Source organism: Lepidochelys kempii, chromosome 3 (genome assembly GCF_965140265.1).
Source record: "Lepidochelys kempii isolate rLepKem1 chromosome 3, rLepKem1.hap2, whole genome shotgun sequence".
Lineage (NCBI taxonomy): Eukaryota > Metazoa > Chordata > Testudines > Cheloniidae > Lepidochelys > Lepidochelys kempii.
The window spans coordinates 179581954-179607662 of NC_133258.1; the positions used below are offsets into that span (position 1 = coordinate 179581954).

General features: G+C 39.4%; 1 protein-coding gene across 5 annotated transcripts in view; it reads left to right on the plus strand.

Moving 5' to 3' along the window:
• The window catches only part of ASB3 (ankyrin repeat and SOCS box containing 3), a 128241-nt gene that overhangs the window by 93994 nt on the left and 8538 nt on the right, over positions 1–25709 (plus strand). For 3 of the 5 annotated variants that reach the window (XM_073339169.1, XM_073339170.1, XM_073339171.1), the window contains 4 exons: positions 33–210; positions 2857–3054; positions 17016–17267; positions 20487–20620. In XM_073339169.1, the coding sequence (XP_073195270.1) occupies positions 33–210; positions 2857–3054; positions 17016–17267; positions 20487–20620 (762 nt within the window). Of the gene's footprint in view, positions 1–32; positions 211–2856; positions 3055–17015; positions 17268–20486; positions 20621–22309; positions 22364–24299; positions 25016–25709 lie in introns of those variants that run through there. The other 2 variants (XM_073339172.1, XR_012158276.1) reach the window with 2 other exon arrangements.

Genomic DNA, 25709 nt, shown 5'->3' on the forward strand with positions numbered 1-25709 from the left:
CAGGCATCGTATTATATGTTTTATTCTGTTAGGTGCAAATGTCAATTGTCAAGCCAAGGACAAAGCCACTCCATTATTCATTGCTGCACAGGAAGGCCATGCTAAGTGTGTGGAACTATTGTTATCAAAAGGGGCCAATCCAAATCTCTACTGTAATGAGGAGGAATGGCAGTTGCCTATTCATGCAGCAGCCCAAATGGGCCATAGCAAGTAGGTGATATAAAAATCTAATAAACGATTCTGCTTACTAAATGGTAATCAAGAATGAGAATTTTCAACTATAAATGGAAGGGAATTAATGTTTTATGGATTCTGTTTTTTCATTTAGAATTTTTAATTCTCTTCACATTACAGTTTCAAAGCCTGACCCTGCAGCTCTTGTCCATGTGGAACTCCCATTGAAGTACAGTAAGCAGACATTTTGCATCGGAGCCTGATCCAGCTCCCATTGAAGTCAGTGGATGTCCCACAGAGAGAGGGGCTGCAGGATCAGGCATCTGCTCACCTGATAAGCATATTACTATTTTGTTTATTTTATGTTTTAGGTGTAAATAATGATAAAATATGCTTGTCCAAAACTCTTTAGGAGCCCTTAATGAGAAATACAGTTGTAAATGATAACCATAGAGCAGCAAAAATAATCATCTGCAAATAATGAATAACTAAATGAGCCAGTAAATCAAAGCAGCAGAACAATCCCTTTAATCCACCCAAGAACATAGCTCCACCCCCTCCTCCCAAACAGCAAAAAAAAAAAAAAAAAAAAAAAAGTGCTTTAGTAGTAGTGTAGGTCATCAGATTTGAGGTATTTCACAGCAAGGTTGGGGGAGAAGCAAGTTTCAGACCCCCAGGTTCTCACAGCGATCCCTCTGCCGGTAGCCTCCATCTCTTTTATAAATGGGGGATCCAACTAGAGTGGGTCCACTGAGCACAGTTTTGGCTGTATATTACAGGGAAAGAGGCACATTCTCATTTTCCAGGCCATTTAGGGCTCTGTAGTTCATGATCAACACCTTAAACTATACCTGAAGAGCCAGCGCAGTTCCCGGAGCACTGGTGCCACATGTTTCCACAGAGGTGCCCCACTTACTAAATGAGCTGCTGCACTCTGCACCAGCTTCAGTCTGTGAATGATTTTAAGGTGTAGACCTATGTAGAGTGCATCTTGGGGGAGGGAAGGGGAGTACGGAAAACAGTGACAAGGTCCATTTGTGAAATAAAGGATGCAACTTCCTAGCCAGCCTGGTTATAGCTGTCTAACTGTTTCTGTGGAGGGTCTAACATCATCAAGTATCAAGCTCTGATGACCAGTGGCAGAAACCCTCAGTCAAAAGGGCTGATATTGCCTCTGCCATGTCCTCCAGCTGCTTCACCCAAGCCACAATCACCTGAGCCTTGTTTGGACTGAGCTTCAGCCAGCTCACTCTCATCCATTCTCCACCCTCAAGAAAGCATTGGCTGAGGAAACCTCATTGTCTGGGGTGTCATAGATGAGGGGTTCTCAAACGGGGTCGTGACCCCTCAGGGTGGTTATATGGGGCTCATGAGCTATCAGCTTCATGGGACTGACAGCTCCCAGCCCCCATTAAATTAAATTACCCACCAGTTTTTAAAGTAAAGGAGGGAGTCACACTTAGAGGCTTGCTGTGTGAAAGGGGTCACCGATACAAAAAGTTTGAAAACCACTGAGCGAGACCCATACATTTGGTTGCCATCAGTATACTGAAAACACTGCACGCCCATATATATCTGGTTTGGGTGGGGAAGAGAGATGTCAGCATGACATACTGCAGTAACCTGCACTTGAGAGCCCTTTGGGAAGAGGAGCAAGTGCCCGTAATTATGTGGTGCAATCTAGGCAAGAGAAAACAAAGCTACAGAAGAGCAGAACTCTCCTCTCCCACCAATGTTTGTAGGTGAGTGAACAGCATTTCACAATCCGTGGAATGTAATAATACCTGCATGGGAGCCTGATCTTCATCCATTGCCAGGAGATCATTGACCAACATGACCAGTGAAGTTTCTGTGTTCCAACTGATAAGGGAAGAGACGTTTCAGAGGAATCTAGATAGCGTGAGAGATGTCTCGCCACAACTACTATCTTACTCAAAAATGGAAGATGAATTGGCAAGATTGTCAAGGCATGGCTCCTTGAGCAAAGACTGTGTTAATACTTCCTTCAAAGCAACAGGCAGGCTGCTCTCTCTAAGAGAAGCTTTGACAATTTCCATCTGCAAAGTACCCGGTACTTCCTTACTGATCTTCATTAATCAGGAAGGATATGGGTTCAAAGTACAGGGTGTGACATCAAATTCTCCCACCACATCCAATGCTTCACTGAGTGCCACGGGGCTGAATTCAAGAATCCCCTTTGTCTACAGTTTGTTAAACCAAACCCCCAGATCTGAACGCCCATTCCTACTACTTTGTAAAAGTCTAGATTCAAACTTTGAAGAACAGGCTTATCTCTATATCAGTGTAAACCAATCCCTGACTAAAACTAATTAGAATCTGAGATATTATTACAAATACATCAATTCCAGCTAATTTTGAATAACAAATCGTAAAAGATGTTTAGAAAATAATTTCAGTTTAAATTTGCAGATAGTTTTACATTGATGATACTAACAGTTCCATATGCTTAAGCATATTAGAAATTTTTTATGTCAAAATGTCTGATATTATGAATGTTCTTTTTTTTACATATTTATTTAATTAAAAGGATGTGATTACAGTTCAGGTCTGATTTTGTTTTAAACAATAATGTCCATGGGAAAAATAGCCAGGAAAAATAACATCTAACTGTTCCATATATGTGAAAAGATTCCACAATAAACATAGTTTTAAATGTTACAGCATTTTAGGATTACTAATACCAGTTACTGATCGGACCTGTGACACACAAAAAGACAAAGTGAGCCCTGTCTATTCAGCAGTTTATGGTGGTAATGAAGAGTGCTTGGAAATGTTACTTAAAGAAGGCTACAGCCCAGATGCTCAGAAGTGCCTAATCTTTGGCTGCATATCACCTATGTGCATGGTTTTCCAAAAGAAGTATGTATATCTCTTGTGTTTTTTCATTGTCATAGCTTAACTATACTGATATTAATCTCAGGCTTACTTTTTAAAATTTATACATTTTTTCCCCCTTCTCAAGTCTTGAGACTACAGAGTAAACCTTAAGTACCTCTATAGTGCACTAGCTCTGGGTCACATACGTGAGCTAAAGAACCTTGCTAAAATCTCCTTTGGGAAGCTCTGTTCTTTGAAAAGGAGTCTTGTAGAACATAATTGCAGTCTAGTTTCCTGGCTTTCAAAAGGCCTTATCAACCATCTCTGTCTTCTGGGAACTTGACATGATGCTGTAATTGAATCAAACAGATTCTTAATTAGCTAGATTCTTTTCAGTATGATTAAGTTCTTGGAAAATACTATTTTACTTTCTGTGTATGCCAGTCTTTTGTGTAAAAACAAAGCAACATAAAATTGTTTTAGGCAAGTGCCCCCCCACCCCCGTCCTCCTGCCCAAATCTCAGTGTTCCTGGGACAAGACTGTCCCATACCCTGAAAGCAGCAGGTGTTGTGAACTACCAAAGAGTTTATACTTAGATGATAAATCCCTTGAGATCATGATCACTGTGTCCCATTTGTTCTGTACAGTGTGTATGACGCATGCTGTTGGTGCTTAACAAATGGTTATTTGAAACAACAGAGGAAAAATTGTAAAATGTAACTACTGTTACTCACATTTTAACTTTAATTTACTTGATATTGAAAGTATATTCATGGGGCAGGACTCCCTTCTGCCCTTCAGTTCACTATTTTGTAGTTATTAATTTTATTAATAAAATTGGTAAATCTCTTCTTCCACCTAATTCTGTATATAGTTGGGTTTGTGGGACCTTTGAACAATAAAATCAACATGATAATTATCTCATTTTTCTGTATATACTGTTCCCTCCTCCCAAAACTTGTCCTTAAAGACAATTCATTACACGTTGAACCAAATCTGGATACCAGTGAAAATAATGGTGCAGGATTAGCCCCCAAAACACTTCTTGGGAACTCTGAGCTTCACATATTATTCTGAGCTACATTTTACAAAAGGTATATATGTATGATAGATTTAAATTGGGATACCGAATACAGATAATTTAATGGATCTGATGTTGGACTTGGCTTTAGGATGCTAGGGCTATTCAGTTCTTGCACATATTGGAGAATAATATTTGATAAAAACAGACAAATTATTTTTGCAATAACTACATTTATTCTTAATTTAATACTTTGACAGAATGCAATTGTAACTTGTTTTTTATGTACTGTATATCACAGCAATATTATGCGTAGTAATGATGCGTGGCTAATGTGCTTTTTTTAAAGGGAAATTGTTTAGGCTATTAAATCAGATCTACTTAAAAATCACATTCTAACAGAAGAATGACTCTTGAACACAGGGTTAAATTATTTCCTGGCACAGTGCCACTGAAGTCAAGGAAGTAATGGGAGCAGAGAATTTGGCTTATCTCTAATTTTAAAAAATGCATCGCTTAGTTGATCCAAAACCACCACTTTTTGGTGCTGTCTGCATTTTGTGCATTCAGCGCTTTCAGCTCCTCATTCTGATTTCTTGCCCTGTCCTGATCGGGCAAAAGGCATAACTGCAGCAAATTTCCAGCAGAAGTTTTTTCAGCGGGGAAAAAAAATTATGTGCAGCACATGAATTATGTGCATGCGCGCAGTGATGCAGAATCCCCCCAGCAGTAAATGTTGGTGGAGAAGCCTTATTTTTAGACTGCTATGTTTGAAAATATTAGACTACATGTATACAAATAATTCATAAAATCTTTATTAATGTATTGCAAGTTTAAATAACTTCATTTTTTGCTGACACAATGTTAGCTTCTGGTGCTGCAGACACTTACGCACATGCATAACTAGAAGCAGATAAGTAGTCCCATATAAGTCAGTGGAACTGTTCATGTGAGTAAAGTTATGTGCCTGTTGAGTGTTTGCAGAATCAGGACCTGAATTTATTTTTTTTCATCTCTGGCAGTTTTGTAAAATTCAAATAAGATACCACAGCAGTATTAACATGTTTCGGGGGTTGGGAATACAGGAATTTTGTTCCTTATTAATTTTAATATAAAATTGCAATAGCATAGATTTTCAAAGTAGTTTTACAAAGCCTCAACCTAGTTTAAATTACAATTTAAATCACTCCATTAAAAAAACCCATGGATTTAAATTGGCTTGATTTAAATCACTCCACGCTGACTTGATCACATTAATTACTTGGAATTTTCTGAGAACATAGAGAATCTTCTAAGGGTCCATGTCTGAATTTTAAAAACCCTTCTAATTCCATATAGTAAATTTGAAGAATGTCTCCTGTGAAACCATCTTGTCTGATTAGCAGTTGGGGAAAATTAAAACCTGTTCAGTATAATTGGTGTTCTATGGAGAAAGTGTGTTTCATGTGCCAGAACCTCTTTCCCCTAAGGCTATTTTGTTTATTTGTCCTTTTTTTTTTTTTGCCATCCCTTTCAGTTTGTATTTCCTTTATTTTGTTTTTCAGTTAGGGCTGTTATTGTGGCTTTGCCACAAATCCAGAGTAAGGGGCAGCACATAGTTGTGCTGATCCAGGAACAAACTCTTAGTCACAATCTGATCTCCCATTCCCCACTTGATCTGAGTGGGAATAATTTATGCCAACCCTATAAATGACACAGATTACTTCCCCTTCTATGTTGGTTCAGCTGTGCTGGCTAGAGCATTGGGCAGATAAAGTCCAAAGTTCTGCCCACTCTTGCTGCTATGGCGATACAGATAGATCATGTAGGAGAGTAACGGACACTTTACACCTCCTTGCTCCTCTGAATGGACATGTTACTAGGGTGATGATTGTACACCTTGATATTTTTTTTCTTGTCTATCTTTCCTTTCTTCCTTCTTTGTCTCTTACTTTGCTTCCTTCTTTCCTCTGTTTTTCTCTTATTGCTTTTTCCAACCAGTCCTCTTTTCCCCTTCCACTTTCCCCTTATTTTTAAATGTTAGATTTTCATAATCTGCTGTATATATTATATGTTGTAAGGTCCCTTTATAATATGACATTACTAACCCTTTTCCCCCCCCCACATAAAGCACCATGAACAAAATGTAGCAATCTACCCAAATCAAATTCAAATACAGACCCTTAAGGAAAAGACCCCTCTGTTTTTTAAGCAGCTTCTAAATGTTTCTTTTTACTTTACTGCTGTTGTCATTTGCTAAAGGAAGGTGCTGCTTCCCTGAGTGCTGATTCCAAAGTTACCATGGAACTATTTTGCCTTTGGTTATTTTTTTAAGGCAAAGATAATGATGACGACTGAATGTGATTTTGATCATTCATGAGGTACCATGTACCGGATATTTAAAGCAAGACAAAATGAAATTAATCAAATTATTTGTACAGTGCTTCAATAATAGGAGTTTATTCAGTTGCTAAATTACTAAGGTATAAAGTACATGGCTATCTATGATCATTTCCTGATTCCTACTATCAGATGAGCTGTATCCACACTACAGAAGACACATTTGTTGTTTCATATTATGAAAGTGGTAATTTGGTGATTACCTGGGAAGTTCTCTTATTGTTTAGGATGTTGGCTCTGGAGGGGTTGTAACCTTTGATAGGTAGGGAACTGGCAAAAGTGTTCTATGCTGAAGCTTTCAATAATGTCAGAATTTGTTATCTCTGACAGTTTGATATTGGTATTGGAGTGTGCATGCTGTACAGATTGATGTTTAATTAAATTATGCTCAAATCTTAAAATTTTCATGATGTTAAGCATACAGTGTGTGTATTATATATGCAGGGCTGGTTCCAGGCACCAGCATTCCAAGCAAGTGCTTGGGGCGGCAGTTAGAAAGGGTCAGCAGTTCCCCTGGCTGCGGTGGCAATTCGGCGGCAGCTTCTCTGTTCCGGCCACTGCCGCGGCAATTTGGTGGCAGCTTCTTCCTTTTGCTGGTCGCGGCGGCAGTTTTTTTCACTGCTTGGGGCCGCAAAAACTGTAGAGCCGGCTCTGTATATATGTGAAAGTTATAATGTGCATGCGTTTCTCTCATCATCAATATTCTTGAGTGTTACATTCGTTCTTCTACAGGATAGTAAACTCTTAAAAAAACCCTCTCCAAGCATATTGTAAAATTGCTTCAAAAGAATCTCTCAATATGCGCCATGTATCTAGAATCAGTTCAGAATTTTAATAAATAACCTGCCAGTTCAGTAATTTTCCTGAGTGAAAATGCTGCAGCAACATTTGGCTTAAATTTATTCCGCTTCAGCTAAAAGGGCATATTTCAGGAGAGGAAATCAGCAGGGACATAATTTTTTTTTAAACAGTGAAAGCATGTCCCTATGACTGTGCCTATTATAGCTAATATTTCTCTGGTCAGGCTGCAAATGATTTTGAATTGCTTGAGGCAGGAACTCATGCAGATCCTGAACTGCACATGTGAAATCATACATCTGGATAATAGCCAGAATGTGCTCTGCCATGTCTCCTATAAATTATGTATAAGGTTTGCAGTGAAGCAATGCCTAGGTTTTATTGTATTGAATTTCACTGCATACCTCTTAGACCATGTCTTTAAAAATCAATGAGCATCATTTCACTCTTCTGTCCTATTCTTAGTGTATAATAAATACAGTTTTTAGAAAATGAATCAGCCCTGCTAATGGTACTCAAAAATGTTGCAACAAATGAGGCAGGCAGCAGAGATGTAAATTCCAGATTGCCTCATAGAAGCAACATTCTGTAATCAAATTATTAACTAAAGGCCATAGGTGCAACCAACACACAAATGATTGGTTATATCATCATTCATTATCACAATATCATTAATAAAGACTAATCACACAGATTTTAAAATATGTCTTGCTGATAATTGCAATGAAGGCAAAGAAAAACTAATGATTTTCACCTTACCGTTTTATCTTTTAAATGAATCAAAGGTATCTAAATTGCTATGTAAGAGGAATACACTATTTGGATTAGATTACCGTGTGAATATATGCACAGATCTTTTAGCCTGCAAAGTCTTGATTGAAATCCAGTATAGAAGGAAATGGCTCTTAGTTATGAGATCTTAGGTGACAGCATTTCAGCATTCTAACACAACTGTCTTCTTTATTGCATCCCACAAAACATATCTGGACAAAGTAAAAGTAAAAGCAAGATCTTTTATTTTTTTTCAAAGTAAAAGAAAGATCTTTTTAAAATGGTTGTAAAGTAAAAGTAAAAGCAAGATCTTTTATTTTTTTTCAAAGTAAAAGAAAGATCTTTTTAAAATGGTTGTAACAGAGACTTAATGTCTCACACAAATCATGCTAAATATAAACCTTAAGGAAAAATGTTGAGAGGCTAACTGGTTGATGGCATTACTCTAACTTCAATACCCAGAAAGACACTGAGAAAAATTATTGAACAATCAATTTGTTCAAATCTGGAGGATAAGAAGATAAGTAATAGCCAGCAAGGATTTGTCAAGAATAAATAATGCCAAACCAACCTAATTTCCCTCTTTGAAAGGATAACTGGCCTAGTTGATGGAGGGAAGAAGTAGCTATGAGTTATCTGGACTTTAGTAAGGCTTTTGACACTGTCCTGCATGACATTTTAAAGCAAACTAGGGAAATATGGTCTAGATGAAATTACTGTAAGGGGGGTGTTAGAAGAAGGAGCAGGTTGACCCAGAGGCGGATATGAGTACAGGCTTCTTTATTGCGATATTTGTTCCCCTGGACCCAATTGTCCAGTAAGCCCTGGATTAATTACAGCACACTCTTTTTATTTAAGTTAGTATGTAAACGCCTACATCCATTACAGCACCCCCAAACCCCTTATTAAGTAATAGAAACACCAGTACTATGATTATACCCACCCCTATTGACTGATTACAGCATTATGCATATTATACACATTTTTACCTTGAACATTCATTTTTTTGCAGTGATTGTTGCTACAAATTCCCTTAATCAGCAATTCTCAGGAGAGGGAGGAAGGGGCCATGAGCAGTTCTCGTTTATGTAGCTGGCAAAGGAAGGGAGGAGAAGATAACACTTCTTTAGCCAAAGGTATCCTTTAGATCCCCACATTTTTATGCAGCTGCAACTCTTATTAATTCTTAATAAGGAGAAGGGAGGGGAAAGGGATAACACCTTTATCTATTAAGTGAAGGAATAGTGCATGCCTGTGCCTACTCCCTGATAACATGCCAGCAAACCAGCAGTTTTCCATGTCTGTAACTTAACCCTAACATATCCCAACACTCCGCCACTCTCTTCAAAGAGAGGCCCAGGCACCCCTCCTTCTCGCACACTGAATGGCGGGGCATTCAGCTCCAGCTAGCCTGATACCTTGGTCCACTGATCATGCTATGAGGAGAGAGAGAAGGCAGGTCATAAAAAGGGGTAAGCCACTGAATTTACAAATATGGCCTTCGGGGAGAGGCTAAGGCAGCACATAATTTTAAACGCTCCATAAATATGATTAATATTACAATTAATAGGAATAACATTCTTATAACATGAGTAATACGACCAAGAAGTGAATGAGTGTCCATTAGGTCTGTTCGAAGGGCACAGGCAACATTAGTCCACGCACAATTAGCAGGCAGTTTAGTAGCCAATTGGAAGGCATTAATTCCTTGAAGGGCCTCCTGGGCTGCCAACACCTGCGTTCAGCGTTGCTTGGCCCGGAGTTGCCCCTGGAGTGTTCATGTGCTCTTGTCCATATCATGAGTCCATTGAATATTTAGAGAGAAACGTGATACTGTCCAAACCAGCTTGACCACTTGGCATGGAATTGGGTAATGCACTGGTTCGATTGTCCACAGCAGTGGGTTCCACAGATCCATTCATGCACCAAACTCCCAATGACAGCATGTAGATGTGTGTAATTGTGCCAGATGTTGGTGCACTTGTACTTCCAAGTGTTATATTACAGAGTTATGCATACTTTTAGCAGAACATTTCATACCCCATATACATTACACCCAATTGTTCACCCTTGGCACAGGCCATTGGGTCTGCTTCTGTATGGCCATTGGGGAGGGGCACATTTATTTTATTTTTTTTTGGATAAACAATTACTTAATTTAATTATTGTCCATTTTACACCATTCCATTTTTCCTGTTTATTCCCCAGTGGTTCCCAGTGAGCTTCTCCCTTTCTTATTATTTCCATAGGGCTTATGGGGACCACCTTAATTGCCATCTCATTCCAAGGTACCACTGCAACTATTACCCAGGTGTTAGCCCCTTAGCTGAGCATTTTGCATTTCCAGACACACCTCCTATTTCCAAGTTAGCCTTTTGAAGCCGTCCCCCACCCATGTCACAAGGTTCCCTATTTGTTGAGTTAACCGCAGGTTCACTTTTGCCGCTCTTTTCCATTCCATTGCAACGGCAGATAGTTGCTGTGCCGGTAGTTCATTGATTTGTTGTTGAAATTTTACATTTTGGCTTATTAATTACTTAGTTATTCAACGGTTCCCCAGATTCCATACACCCAACCCTGTGCTTCCTACTGCCTATAGAGCCCTTCTGCAGTGACAATTCCATATATATTCCCTTACCCACTAATTAAATTGTTGCTTCAACCCTTCTGTGTATGTGCTGCATTCTGTGGAGTGTACCACTCATCCATGTAATGGACCGAAAGGACACACAGATGAGCTCTGGTTGCACCCACTCCTACAGTGGCTTCCGCATGTTTGCCCATAAGGAAGTATTTCCAGCTGCAGGCTGCGGCCAGCTTAAATCAGGATCCTTTAGCTTGGCATCCATATTACCTGTAGGGATACATTCTGCAAAGCGGTTAAACTGTCATATTCCCAACGTTCCAGGGGAGACTTCATGCTCAGTCTGGTATGTACATAATTGCAAGCCTAAGGATTATTCTTTATGGAGGTAACATTATGATTACACATGGTAACACCACACCCCAATTGTGGAACCCCATAACCCAGACACCCCAGGAGACCAGAGGGTTTATACGTTTTTGGGGCCCTCCATGACAAACAACATGTCCAGATGACTGTGTTTCCCACTGTCATTTGTTATGACATATGCTAAGGAGTACTATTCAATATTTCCTGATAAATTTGATATCCTCCACCGGGTTAGGATCCCCACTTCAATTCATACACTACATACCAACATTGCCAAATTCCCATGGGGGATTAGTAGTAGTTTTCTACTGGTAAATCTTTAAAGTTCTCCTTTGCTTCATTACCGCCACTTAGGGGTGTAACTGTTCACGTGTTTCCTTTTTTTGCTATTTTACATCGCGGGATCTGGGCAGGGTTTACAATAGTGACAATTGTGATTAGCAACAATGATTATTCCATTCCAGGCCAGGGAATCCTTGGTTTCCCCTTTGTAGGTCCACCTGTAATATGCATGTAACAATTTATACATTTTCCTTTTTAACCCCCATTCTGAGCCTTTTTATTTGCGTGTAATAAACCCATTTCCATTCTCCATTTTTTGTTTTTTAATATCAGCAGGCTGGGGTTCAACTGGTCAAAGACTGGGTAAGGAACCCTTCATTTAGGAGCTGGGAATGGATGGTATTCTCCTGGAATGCGGTACATCACTTGATTCCCCTCATTGGGCCAGACCGTGCTTTTCAGGCGGGTTATACCATGCACTAATCTTTGCTGCTATATGCATTAATTTTCCTTGTACAATATTCATCAAAATAACAGTAATAACAAGACAAGCAACACAAAACACACAACACAATCTTCATTGCGACAGTAGACCCATGGTGTTCTGGGTTGTTCTTCCACTGGTGCCAGCTTGCCCACAGTATCTGAAAAACAAAATAAACATTTCCCAGCCCCTTGGTGGGGACAGATTATTGCTTAAAAGTACCCCTTTCTTTTTACAATTATTTTTGCTGACTTCAGGAAAACAGAAGAATTACCTTAATACCTTTTTGTTTTATTTTATAGGCAGGCTAGGGTTTTACCCTTAAAGGGAAAGGGTGAATTATTCCACTGTTCATTTATGAAATTCATGAGGTTGTGTACCTCAGTTTCCCCTTTTGTACAACAGACCAGGTTTATTTATTATTTGCAGCTTCTTTGTGCTGCCATTTGTAGGCAGTTCTTTTCTTCCCCTATTAGCTAGGTGATTTGCATTTACACAGACACTGTCTGGCTTGCTTTTGGATTCAAAGCTATTAGCAGCTCAGAGGCTCTGTCTTAAAAGGGACACAATTAATTTCCACCAGCGTTTTGATTACTTTTCACTTTTAACTTCTGCTTTCAAAACACACAGCCATCTGCAAAAGAAAAAAAAAACAACCTAGTGTGGCTCCTTTTGGAACCCTAATAGGATTTTAATTATGGAGCATGTTTTGTTTGCATTTTACCCCTTCTACAATATACACTGCACATATTTTGGGAAAATGCACACCCCCCTCCACTATTCAACTCTACATTATATTAGCCACATCAACTTTTACACCAGGGGTAACTGCCTCCCGCGTGCTCACAGAGTTCTCATGCACCCCCACCAAAGCGACAGTCTGATCACCCAGAGCCACCCCAAGGCTCCGTGTTTCTAACATTGCTCCCTTATACATTTCACCCTTGCCTTTCCTTCAGAGGTACAGTGTTTTTTAATTTTTTGTTTTTCTTCTGCAGTTTTTAGCTGCTATTTATTACTAAAATGATCCAGAATCTCTCCCCATTCTTCCAGTTCTGGCTGCCCTAGCTAGGAACACATTTTTTGGTTCTTATTTAAAAAGATATTATACCTTATAAAAACCATGGAAGTATCCAAAGGTTTAAATGCTAAATACCAAAGCCACATTACACTATCTGCCCATGTCTAGCACAAGAGTCTATCAGTGTTGCAACTTTGAATGAGAGATTGAAATGGAATTTTAGTATCATTGGGTTTTTTTAAATTTAAAAAATAAAACCAAACCAATTTATTTTAAACCTACAAACAGGATTTTATAAACCATGAGTGCTGGGTTAGGTCCTTAAAACATTACGTAGTTATACAAAAAGATTCACACGCAAAAATTCTTTTTTGCTTAACGCCGCTTGCACTGCTTTTATTATGTTTTATATAACTCTTACATTCCATCTTGTACAACTTGAGACAGTCCAGTTAAGTTCCAACAGAAACACCTTACATTTTTTTTAGTGACTTTGATTAACTCATCTAATAGTCCAATAATATAGATCAGAGTATCTGGCTGATTGCTGCCTGCAGCAGTCCTTTACAGACCATTTCTGTGGGAAAAGAGCCCATTTCCCCTTAGAATACCTGTAAAGGCTCCTGGGGACAAAAACAGAGTGGTGGTAGTAGCCACTTAACCCTCCTGGATAATTTGATTAACTACCAGGATTTTACCCAATGTGACTGTACTGAGTTGCACGTATATTTACCTTTACATAACAGGGTTTTATTTGTGAATTGAACATTTTTTTATAACACCACAATTGTTACTTTTTAACATTTTTACAACTCCCAACGATTTATTTTCCTTTAAGCTTCCCCCAAACTTTATAGTATTAATTTTTACAAAGCTACTTGCAACTATTCTTTCAATTATACTTTAAATAATTCACTTGTGGATTTAATTCGTTAAGGTGATATATTTTGCTTGTAACAACATAGCCACCCAGTACAATCTCTGCAACACAGCTGCCCTGCCCTGTGCTTCCTTTACCTTGGAGTTATTTAAAAAGGCGTAAAACATTTGTTTCTATGGTCACCCGTGGACTTTTTACTTACAATTTTTTAATGAAATGCAGCAGACTTCTGTCATGCTTTGTCCAAACAAACTTTTCACTAAGTATCTAAAGTACCGTCTATTAAAACTTCAGAAAACCAAAAGTGTGGGGGGGGGGGGGGGAGAGGGAAGGGCAGAAAGAGATAGAGAGAGGGAGAGAAATGGGGGTCGGGGAACAAGAAGTTTGCTTTAAGGCGTCTACTTGACCCTTGAGGGTCAGGTTCTTTGACTTAAGACGATTAAAATCGTCCATAGATTTTCAGCTATTCTGACTGGCAGCACACTGTGATGATTTACCATGTTCTGTTCCTCAGCAATTTGCTGCAGAGTTTTCACTTTGCTTCTAAGATGGGTAACCTCCTCCCATAAACCTGACAGATTCTCACAGAGACCCTGTAACAAAACAGCCTTTTTCTTATCCTGGGAGCACCTGGATGCCAGGGCAGCTTCCACCCACCCCTGGATGGCTGGCCTATCCTGACAATCCCTGGAGGGAGCCACATAAGGACCCCCCCTACCCCACGATCTTCCCAACAGTTTATTAATAAACTCCTTAACCGGGGTTGCAGTAAAGGGCCCATTCAAGTTCAATTTACTCATTGAATCCATGGTGAGACTGGTGGTCAGGCACGACTCTCCCCTGGGATCCTGTTCGTGATGCCAGAGGTTAGAAGAAAAAGGAGCAGGTTGACCCAGAGGCGGATATGAGTACAGGTTTCTTTATTGTGGTATTTGTTCCCCTGGACGCAATTGTCCAGTAAGCCCTGGATTAGTTACAGCACACTCTTTTTATTTAAATTAGTATGTAAACGCCTACATTCGCTACAACACCCTAAAACCCCTTATTAAGTAATAGAAATTCCCATACTATGATTGTACCCACCCCTATTGACTGATTACAGCATTATGCATATTATGCACACGTCTTTACCTTGAAAATACATTTCTTTGCAGTAATTTGTTGCTACAAATTCCCTTAATCTGCAGTTCTCAGGGGCAGGAGGAATGGGCCATGACCCAGGGGTCGCTTATGTAGCTGGGAAAGGAAGGGAGGAGGAGATAACACTTCTTTACCCAAAAGGTATTCTTTAGATCCCCACATTTCTTATGCAGCTGCAACACTTACCAATTCTTAACAAGGAGAAGGGAGGGGAAAGGGATAACACTTTATCTATTAAGTGAAGGAATAGTGCATGCCTGTGCCTACTTCCTGATACCATGCCAGCACACCAGCGGTTTTCCAGGTCTATTAGTTAACCCTAACATATCCCAACAGGGGGTGCACAACTAGTTGAAAAACCATACTAAGAATAATTATTAATGATTCACTGTCAAACTGGGAGGTCATAGCAAGTGGGATCCCATAGGAGTCTGTCTTGGGTCTGGTACTATTCAAAATTTTAATTAATGACTTGGATGATGGAGTGAAGAGTATGCCTATAAAATTTGAGGATGTCACCAAGCTCAGAGCCGTTGCTAGCACTTTGGAGGAGCGTATTAGAATTCAGAATGATCTTGATAAATTGGAGAATTGGTCTGAAATCAACGAGATGAAATTCAATAAAGACAAAGGCAAAGTACTGCACTTAGGAAGAAAAAAAATCAAATGCACAAATACAAAATAGGAAATAACTGGCTATGTGGCAGTACTGCATACTTTAATCAGCACTGGTGAGGCCTCAGCTGGAGTATTGTGTCCAATTTTGGGCATCACACTTTAAGAAAGATATGCATAAATTGGAGAGATTCCAGGAGAGAACAGCTGAAGTGATAAAAAGGTTTAGAAAATATGACTTATGAGGAAAGACTGAAAGAATTGGGCATGTTTAGTCTAGAGAAGAGAAGGCTGGGGGTGGGGTGGGGCTGAAAGAAGTTTTCAAATATTTAAAAGTGGAAGCTGATCAGCTGATTATCTGATTATCTGACCAGCTAAGTATAGGAGAAGTAATTGCCCTAGTTTGCAGCATAAAAGATTCAGGGTAGATACTAAAAGAAACTGTCTAATTATAAGGATAGTTAAGCATTGGAACAGGTTACCTAAAGAGGTTGTGGAATCCCTGTCAATGAAGGATTTTAAAAACAGGCCAGACAAATACCTGCCAAGTATGGTCTAGTTCTACTTAATCCTTCCTCAGCACAGGGGATGGACTAGATGACCTCTCAAGGTCCCTTCCAGCATTATACTTCTATGATTCTGTGAATTTCAAGACATTTCCAGGATTCTCAGAAATGGGGAGCATTTTGATCCAAATGTTATGTACATTGTCTATAAAAATGAATACATTTAATATATTAAAGAGAAGTGTAATGAAGTGTGTATCCTGTCTTCTTATAACAGAGACATGAGAGACTGGGAAATGGGACAGTATTTCAATGCAGGCTTTCACTTCTAGGTTAGCAATTTAAATGTGAATGAACAAGTGGTGACTGAATATGTGAAAATGTGAAATGAATTGTTAGTCTCAGTTCAGTACTTGTTTGGTGGTGGAGAGATGTACACCAGTAAACTGGTATTAATTATTAGTTTCAGTAGAGAGTCCAGGGATTGAGAGGAGAACAACCTTGCCACATCTAGGTGATCCATACAAAGCTGGTTTGAAGCATACTGGCAGGACATTATGAGTAGAGCCTTGCACTGATAAAAAAATTGTATCTGCACCCGATCTGTGGTCCGCAAACATGATCCACGGGTATCTGCAGGTTTGAGGGTTCTAGATATAAAATTTGGAACCACATCCATCCACAATCCACAAACATGGTCTGCCGATATCCACATCCATGGGATATAAAACGGATATCTGCAGATTTGCAGGTCTCTAAGTATGAGAAAGCTTGACCTGCTGCTGCCTTGGCTGCAGCTGTCCTTTGGATAATTAGAAGGCCTAATTTTCCAATGCTACACTGATCCAGCATCTTTCACAAACATTACTTAAACTAAAAATTATTGCTGGTATAATTTAATTCAGTTTCTTCTTTAAATAAATTTTCAGGAACAAAAATGCAAAAGTTTTAAAGTTAAATACTGATCTCTTTTGGGGAATAAAAATTACTTGAGTGACATTTTAAGGTGATGCTTTCTAGAAACAGTCACTGTTGCAATAGTCTAAAATGGTTTGTTACAAAAGGTTCTCTAGTCTGATTTCTATAGTAACTTTAGCAGTGTATTTTCAGTATTATTTTAACAAATGTCTTGTTTTCTGTGTGATATTGTAGGTTTTATGGTTTAATTCCTATTCTTCTGAAGTATGGGATCCACTTACTCGAGATTAATTTAGGATACTGCCTGCATCACAAAAAGTTTTATTGGTTTCGGCACTTCTTGAAGGTGGGCTGCCCAATGCCTTCTGGGGAACGCTCACTGGAGTTTACAAAATATGCCGTTAAAGCGCAGGAACAGAACAAAGAATGGCTACCATATCTATTGTTGGCTGGATTTAATCCACTGAATTTGTTGTGCAGACTGTGGTAAGAAAGATAATACTGCCTTGTATTTTAGATGTTGTGTACTAAATACTGATCTCCGAATTCATGACTAACGTAGCTTAACAAATGCTTTCACTGAGCAGCACATCGTAACCAGTGCTTACAGTGTGTTCAGGTGACAATGGGTTTCAGACCCAGGAAGTAAAATATCTCATCAGCAAGCGAGATTGCTGAAGGGTAGGTGGCACATTTTAGTACCTCTGGGTGAAAACACCTTCTGATTTGCTGCTTTGCCCACTTGCCTACCTCCTGGGAAATAGCAGCCAATCAGAGCTGCTGCAGGAAACAGGCCGAGCGCTGCCCCCTTCTGTCAGGAGCCCACACTGTTTTCATAGGACAGCAGGGAGCGGGAAGAGACCAGCTGCACAAGGTGACTTTGCCCTCTCCTACCTCTTGCCCCTCTGTGAGCTATTGGATGGCTCCTCTCCTCCCTCCCCCTTCTTTCCCCGCTTCCTCCCAGCAACACCCAGCCTGGTAAGAGGGAGAGGTGACCTTGCTGTACACCTGCCTGCCCAGTCTGGGAGAAGGGGATGGAGAACCCCAGGAGCTGCAGGAGGAACAGAGGTGAGGCTTGGGGGGGCAGGAGTAATGGGGACAGAACAGATGGGGGCACAAATGGTATGGGGACTGGAGGAGGCTAGATTGAGGGGGCAGGATTGATTTGGGGATTGAAGGGCAGAATTAGTTCGCTAGGAGCACAGGCAGATGTAGAGGTGATGACAGACCCCTCCACATTTTTCAGATCACTTTAAACACTGATCATAATTCAGTTATCTAACTCAGGATCATGACTGAGAGAGATTTCAAATGTCTTGAGTGAAAAGTTCACACAGAAGGCCAGGGTTCAATGTTAAGAAACTTTTCCCTTTATCTGGGAAGAGAGCCAAAGCAAGGCTTGAAAGCTTTATTTACTCCAGGGAATAGGGTCTCTGCATTTTTCACTGAACAGGCTTTTTTCCCTATCAGTTCCCTCCTCCTGGGAACATGGTGTGCTACCCACCCCAAATCAAATGAAGTACGTAAATGCAATAAAACAATGGCATAAGAAAAATCTCAGATAATTCTGGGTCAAATGGGAATTTAAACAGTGTGGGAGGGGGAATCCCTCTAGCATTAAATTCAGTGGCAGGGGGAGAAGGAAGTGGGTAAAATTGCAGATTGTCATTGTCACTTGATTTTTTGCCTTAGTACCATAAATTTTATGTTGTTTTATACAAAGTGTGGATTAATACATTTCAGATAAAAATAACTGGATTGACTGCTTTTACGTTTAATTAGGCATTATAGAAATTATTGTAGTATTTAAAGGGGTCAATATATTTATGTTTTATTCTGATTATTTTTTCCTTTTTTCCATGTTGTCATGCAGAGTTGAAACTTTGACTCTGCACTTCCATATGTATGCCTTGTAACAAAATAATTTGAAACTATACAAACACGTGAAATAGAAATAATGGATTAGACAGAGTCCACTGATTTGGCATATTCACAAAACTTTGCATATCCTGTTAGGAATTCCATTTACTTGTAATCTTTAATTTGTATAGAAAGAGCTGAATTTTAGTGTCCGCTCAGTTTTAAACATTGATCTGTTTTCAATTTTGTGATATTATAGTTGAACTTGTCATACTGCTTACAATGTTAACCTCATCATTAGACTGATTTTCTTGATTTAGTGAAATTTTATATTCATTGATTTTATACTCAGCAGTTAAAGCAACATATTTTAAGCCTGACATGATAAATGTTATTTGTGATTACACTGTACTTACAAATAAAGAGCAGTGTATGATTACAAGAGTAAAGACTATAAAAGCCCTAATTTTTTGTGACTCTTCTTGTCCATTTGTATTGTATGTAACAATTTTTAAAATTGTCAGCTAAATTACAAGTACTTTTATACACATTTCTTGACTTAACTTGTTTAAAAACATTCTTGTTAAAATAACTGCCTGTTACTTTGTAATCTACAGATTTGATATATTTTTGCAACTTTAAATGCAATGCTAGTTTTTTTTCCTCCTGGAAAATACTGGCAGAGTAATAGAAAGTAAATGCCATCTGTGCATATGGTTGAGTAACTGTCACTGGCTTAGGGTTGTACAGCTGTACAATATAATGGTCAGTGTACTACAGTAACAGTAAATTTTAGTGGGAGTACCAAAAGTGGTAAGCAAACTCCCCATGGCATTAAAGAAAGCAGTGCAATCAGATTCATAACTCCTGTGCCGTGTTCAGATAAATGCATGAAAATGACTCTGTTGGTCACACCTGAACTAAATTAATGCTGAAAAATGAAATAATAGAAAAAATAGAACAGGCAAGGAAGTTTTTTATTATTAATTTTAATCACCCAGTACATTTGTGTGTTTCACAGCATTTTATGTTTTATACTATTGGTTGAGTCAGATGAAAATGGAAGAATACATATATAGCATAGAAATTATTATGTGAAAGTGCAAGTATTATATTTCAGTACATTTCAAATACCTTTTTTAAAAAATAACTTCTTTAGACTTCCTGTGTAACCCATTTATCCTGTGAAGGCTATTGTTTACCATTTTTTACACATTTTCTTGGAGAAATGAGATATAAATCACCCTAAAATCAGTTTTCAGAGTAACAGCCGTGTTAGTCTGTATCTGCAAAAAGAAAAGGAGTACTTGTGGCACCTTAGAGACTAACACATTTAAATTTAGAGGCTAAAATCAGTGTGTGCATAAAACTCAAATCTTTTTTTTTTTATTCCTTAGGTTTTGGTTTGATTATTTTTTAAATTAAAATAAGCCATTAAACATTTTTTCCATATGTGATGGAAAGACTAGGCATTAATGTGAGACATTCATTCACCCTGGTGGTGAGAGACCTTATAAAAACCTAGGTAGAGATGGAATAAGCAATTATTACAGAGAAAAATACTGCCTATTACTAAGGCAAATACATTTTAGGAATGCATACTTTCTCTTATAGCTTAATTCTAAAAGTAATGGAGGAAGATATAATTGCTTTAGTAAAGTGTAATGCTGTCAAAGTTATTTTAGAATTCCCTTTGATGTTTTGTTATGCTTAGGATGTAGATTTCCAGAAACTTGTTACAAAAACACAAATCTTTCAATATGTTTCCTCCTCTCCCCCAAGATTATCTTTAAGGTAGTGTGTACAACAGTTGACAAAGTTATACGGTAATTTTTTATTGTGTAGGATTTATTCTGTGAATGATGACGTCCTTAATTTCACTCTGGAATTCACTAACTGGAAAAGGCTTCCTCCAGCTGTAGAACAAAATCTCTCTGACTACAAAGAAACCTCCACCTGGATTCCACATAACCATTTTGGTAAGTAATCAGCTAATTTCTGCACATACCAATTTCCAGAATTTAAGAGGGAAATAGCTCTTTGGAACAATATGTGAAGACTGCAGAATGTAAAATTAAATTGGATAGAAATTGTGTTTTTATACCTGGGGAAGCCAGTAGTTGTCCTAAACTAAGATCATATTTGAATTAATAAAATAAACAGTATAGTAAATGAAATACATAATGTGTTTCAAACTGATACTTTTAGTCAGGATTATCCTCTCCATGTAATTACTGGTATACAGATTAAATAAAAAGTTGTCTAAGGTAAATACGGTTTCAAGTGCCCTTAAACATGAAAAGGCAGCAGGATGGCATCATAACACACATGTATGAAACGCAATTCAGAGAGCCTGTTGTTGGGAAAGATTTTGAGGACTGTAAACTAGTTAACCTTGATCTTATTAAGTAACCTGTACAGGTCAGTTGGCTTGACAACTGGTATGGAAAAGTCTTAGTAGCTAGTTCAAGAGATTAGGTAGGTATGTCCTTTGGAGGGTGGGTGTAAAATATATTGTAAAGGCATCAAGTATAAGTTAATAGTGGAACTTACTAAAATGATTTGTTCTGCCTCTTAGAAGATTTAAGGGGAGATGATGGATATTACTTGATTACTTTTTCTAGACAATGGTCCCTTAACTTTGCTTATTGAATTTGATTTATACACTCAATACAAAAACGCCTACCCACTCATCTAAGCACTTTTGACAGTAATTAAAAATACAAACCATATAAATATTCTAATAAATACCTAGAAATCCAGCAGCCTCTCTTCCCTCCTATAATTAAAATATAGTCAACCAAAAATGAATAAATATATTTCCACAAATACTATCTCTCGCCACACACACCCTTCCCAAAAGCCAGTCAGAACAAATGGGCTGTGCAGGACTGAGCTATCTGAAAAATTATGCAATACTCTTTCCTATTGATTCATTGTAAAACGAATTCCTTTTTAAAGCAGTGCTATAATGTCTACAAAGGATTGTTTTTATGCTTATTTTATAAGATTTTCCTTGGAGTAGTGTATTTAATACTAATCAGCATATCTTATTGGAGTGGGAGAAGGCTTTGCATAAAGAAATGTACTTGATCAAAGTTTTTCTGTGTTCCCTTAGTTATTAGTGAATATATTCATATTGTAATAAAGGCTGATTTCTTTGCAGTCTATTTCTTCCTCCTGCTTAATCCTTCGGTGGAGTTTTAATTCTGTGTTTTGTTTAGAACATCAGTCTGTTATAGAAATTAATGTGATGTCCTAAATTTAGCATTAGGACTTCACTGCAGGATCAGCTAGGAGAAAGACAGGTTATTACTCATAATTACCAAGCATACTAAGAAAAATGTGAAAAAACATGAAATGGTTTCTTATATATTTTAAGTTTTCCTAGTATGAAAAAGTATGAGAATGATTATACATTTAGCAGACTTAAATGTGTTCCATTTAGGAGCTAGAATATGGGGGCAGTTAGTAACTCCTAAATTTTTGGTAGTCTTCCTTGGTGGTCTTAGTCAAATTGTAGAAGGTAGAAGCAGACCATCCTCAGACAGTGATTTCCCAGGGCCAGAATGCTTGCATAATCAAGCCTAGTGAGAAAAGTCAGAGACAGAGAGAGAGATCATCCTAGGCACCTCACAATTTTTTTTGTTTGTTTTTTTACTTCTCAGTCAGCTCTAGTCAGAAAGAGAGGAAAAGCAGGCATGCTGAGGTACTTCCTGCACGTATGTGGCATATTACACTGGACATTTGAATGTTAGTAGGTCTTGAATGGTACTAAGAATCCCAAAAGATTTAATATCCGAAATTAAAAATGAAGTATTTGTGCTAAATATAAAAGAACCTGTCATTACAGTTCAGTTCTGATATGTTTGTTTCAAACACTCCAAACTGAGAACATTAATCACTGTAGGTGAAATTCACCCCAGTGCAGAGGATTAGTACAGGTCTATGTAGAACTTAACTTCTACGTCAGGCCTATTTTGATGCTTTAGTGGATCTCTATGAGTATGTCTACGCTGCAATTAAAAACCCATGACTGGCATGTGCCAGCTGACTTGGGCTAAGGGGTTTGGGCTAAGGGGCTGTTTAATTGCACTGTAGACCTATGGGTTCAGGCTGGAGCCCGGGCTCTAGGACCCTCCCACCATGCAGGGTCCTACAGCCCGAGGCTCCAGCCTGAGCCCAAACACATACACTGCAGTTAAACAGTCCCTTAGCCCAAGTCAGCTGGCATGGACCAGCACAGATGTCTAACGGCAATATATACCCTATATCAGTGGTTCTCAAACTTTTGTACTGGTTCTCAAACTTTCACTTAGCAAACCTCTGAGTGCGCCCCCGCCAAATTAAAAACACTTCTAAAATATATTTAACACGATTATAAATGCTGGAGGCACAGCGGGGTTTGGAGTGGAGGCTGACAGCTTGCTACTCCCTGAGGGGTCCCAACCCTTAGTTTGAGAACCCCTGCCCTATATGGTGTACAGGCAGCATTTGTACTCTTAGGGTATGTCTACATTGCAATGTAAGCCCAGGGTTAGTAGAACTTGAGTTAGCAGACCCTGGGTTTGTTAACTGAGGGCTTGAGCATCTACACTTATTTGTAACCTCAGGGTAGGAATTGTTGGACCGTGGGTCTCAACGTGGGGCTCCAGCATCTATGCTGTATTATGTGGGCCCAAGTCCAACTACCCATATCCCAGACTTTCTAATGCCCTCCCAATAATATGGCCATTCTAGCCCTTTGTTCATGGTGCAGCATAGAAAATCCTGACTGTGTGCCAAACTTGACTGTTCAGAGGGAAAAAAAAAGTCAGCTTGTGGGATTGTGGAATATTTTTGGTGGACTCCTAGAGCACGAGTCCAGCGGAGCTGCATCTACCCTGCAAAATGATAGGACTTGAACCCTGTGTCCCAGCTTGACTCAGGCTCGGACCCTCTTCCCTATGGGGTCCCAGGATCTGAGTTGTGTGAACGGAAGGAGGATCAGGCTTGAGCCTGTGTTTGCAGCTTGGGTTTACACTGCAGTGTAGACATTACACAATTTTGTCAACAAAAGGCAGCTTTTCTCGACAAAACAGTGGAGGTATACACACTACAGTGCTACTTTTGCCTACAAAACTCTCTTGTTTTGGCAACAAAATAAAACCACCTCAACCAGACGCATAGAACTTTTTGCAGCAGAGTTTTATCGACAGACTTGGAATATGCATGCCATCTCTCACCCCAGGGCAGTTAGGGAATCCCATTTCTGCAAAGCCGTCCACTATTTCACACACATTGCCAAGAGTCACAGTCTTTTGTAGTAGGATGCAATTAATAGCTCTGCACACTTACGTTAACGCAGCCCCAATGGTCGACTTCCTGACTCTAAACCAATACCTGACTGACTGGTAGCAGTCTGGAGTTGCCACATGCTTCCACATTGAGAGGGCTGCTCTCATTTTGGTGTCCTTGCACCTTGGGACTAGGGCAAGTTTCCAAAGGAAGGTGGCTTTCCGCATCTGAAAGTTCTGCAGCCACTGTTCATCATCCCAGACCTGTATAATGATGTGATCCCACCACTCAGTGCTTGTTTCCTGAGCCTAAAAGCGATGGTCCACTTGTTTAGCTGCTCTGTCAATGCCAAAAGTAATCTGATGTCGTTTCTTTCCATAGCATACAGCAGGTCAGGCAACTCAGATATCTGTTCAGATTGGAAGCTCATGATATACTGCATGACCACCCGTGATGTGTTAATGACAGTTACCACAACAGTAGAGAGCGGTGCAGGATCCATCTTTTCACACAGAGAGGGCGGGCGCACAGTAAACGGGGGCCAATGAAAAATGCTGCAAAATGCAGTCGAAAGCCCACAGAATGCTGGGACAGAAAGAACTGCATCATGGGACATTGAGCCTGCACCCATGATGCGCTGCGATCCACTCCGCCGTCGCACAAGTTCTAGCTGCAGAAGGTGGCAAGTAGCACAGTGGGATAGCTACCCACAGTGCACTGCTCTCACTGTTGATACTAGAGCACCAGCTGTGGACATGCTCTGCCGAGACGAGGAGCGTAGTGTGAACATGCAATAGCAATGTTATTATAGCGCTTTTTGATCATCGACATAACTTTTGTTGACAAAACTCTGTAGTATAGACAAGGGCTTAGTGTCTGCATAAGGAAAACTGAAAGTGTAAAATGAAACCAAGATTGTAATGTGATAATAGCAAAATATAAGGTGCTTTAGTGATTTTTTTTCTTTAAGTGGACAGCTGAGGAAAAAAGAAAAGATCACAGAATATCAGGGTTGGAAGGGACCTCAGGAAGTCATCTAGTCCAACCCCCTGCTCAAAGCAGGACCAATCCCCAACTAAATCATCCCAGCCAGGGCTTTGTCAAGCCTGACCTTAAAAACCTCTAAGGAAGGAGATTCCACCACCTCCCTAGGTAATGCATTCCAGTGTTTCACCACCCTCCTAGTGAAAAAGTTTTTCCTAATATCCAACCTAACCTCCCCCACTGCAACTTGAGACCATTACTCCTCGTTCTGTCATCTGCTACCACTGAGAACAGTCTAGATCTATCCTCTTTGGAACCCCCTTTCAGGTAGTTGGAAGCAGCTATCAAATCCCCCCTCATTCCTCTCTTCCTCAGACTAAACAATCCCAGTTCCCTCAGCCTCTCCTCATAAGTCATGTGTTCCAATTCCCTAATAATTTTTGTTGCCCTCCGCTGGACACTTTCCAATTTTTTTTACATCCTTCTTGTAGTGTGGGGCGCAAAACTGGACACAGTACTCCAGATGAGGCCTCACCAATGTCAAAGAGAGGGAAACGATCACCTCCCTCCATCTGCTGGCAACGCCCCTACTTATATAGCCCAAAATGCCATTGGCCTTCTTGGCAACAAGAGCACACTGTTGACTCATATCCAGCTTTTCATCCACTGTAACCCCTAGGTTCTTTTCTGCAGAACTGCTGCCGAGGCATTCAGTCCCTAGTCTGTAGCAGTGCATGGGATTCTTCTGTCCTAAGTGCAGGACTCTGCACTTACCCTTGTTGAACCTCATCAGATTTCTTTTGGCCC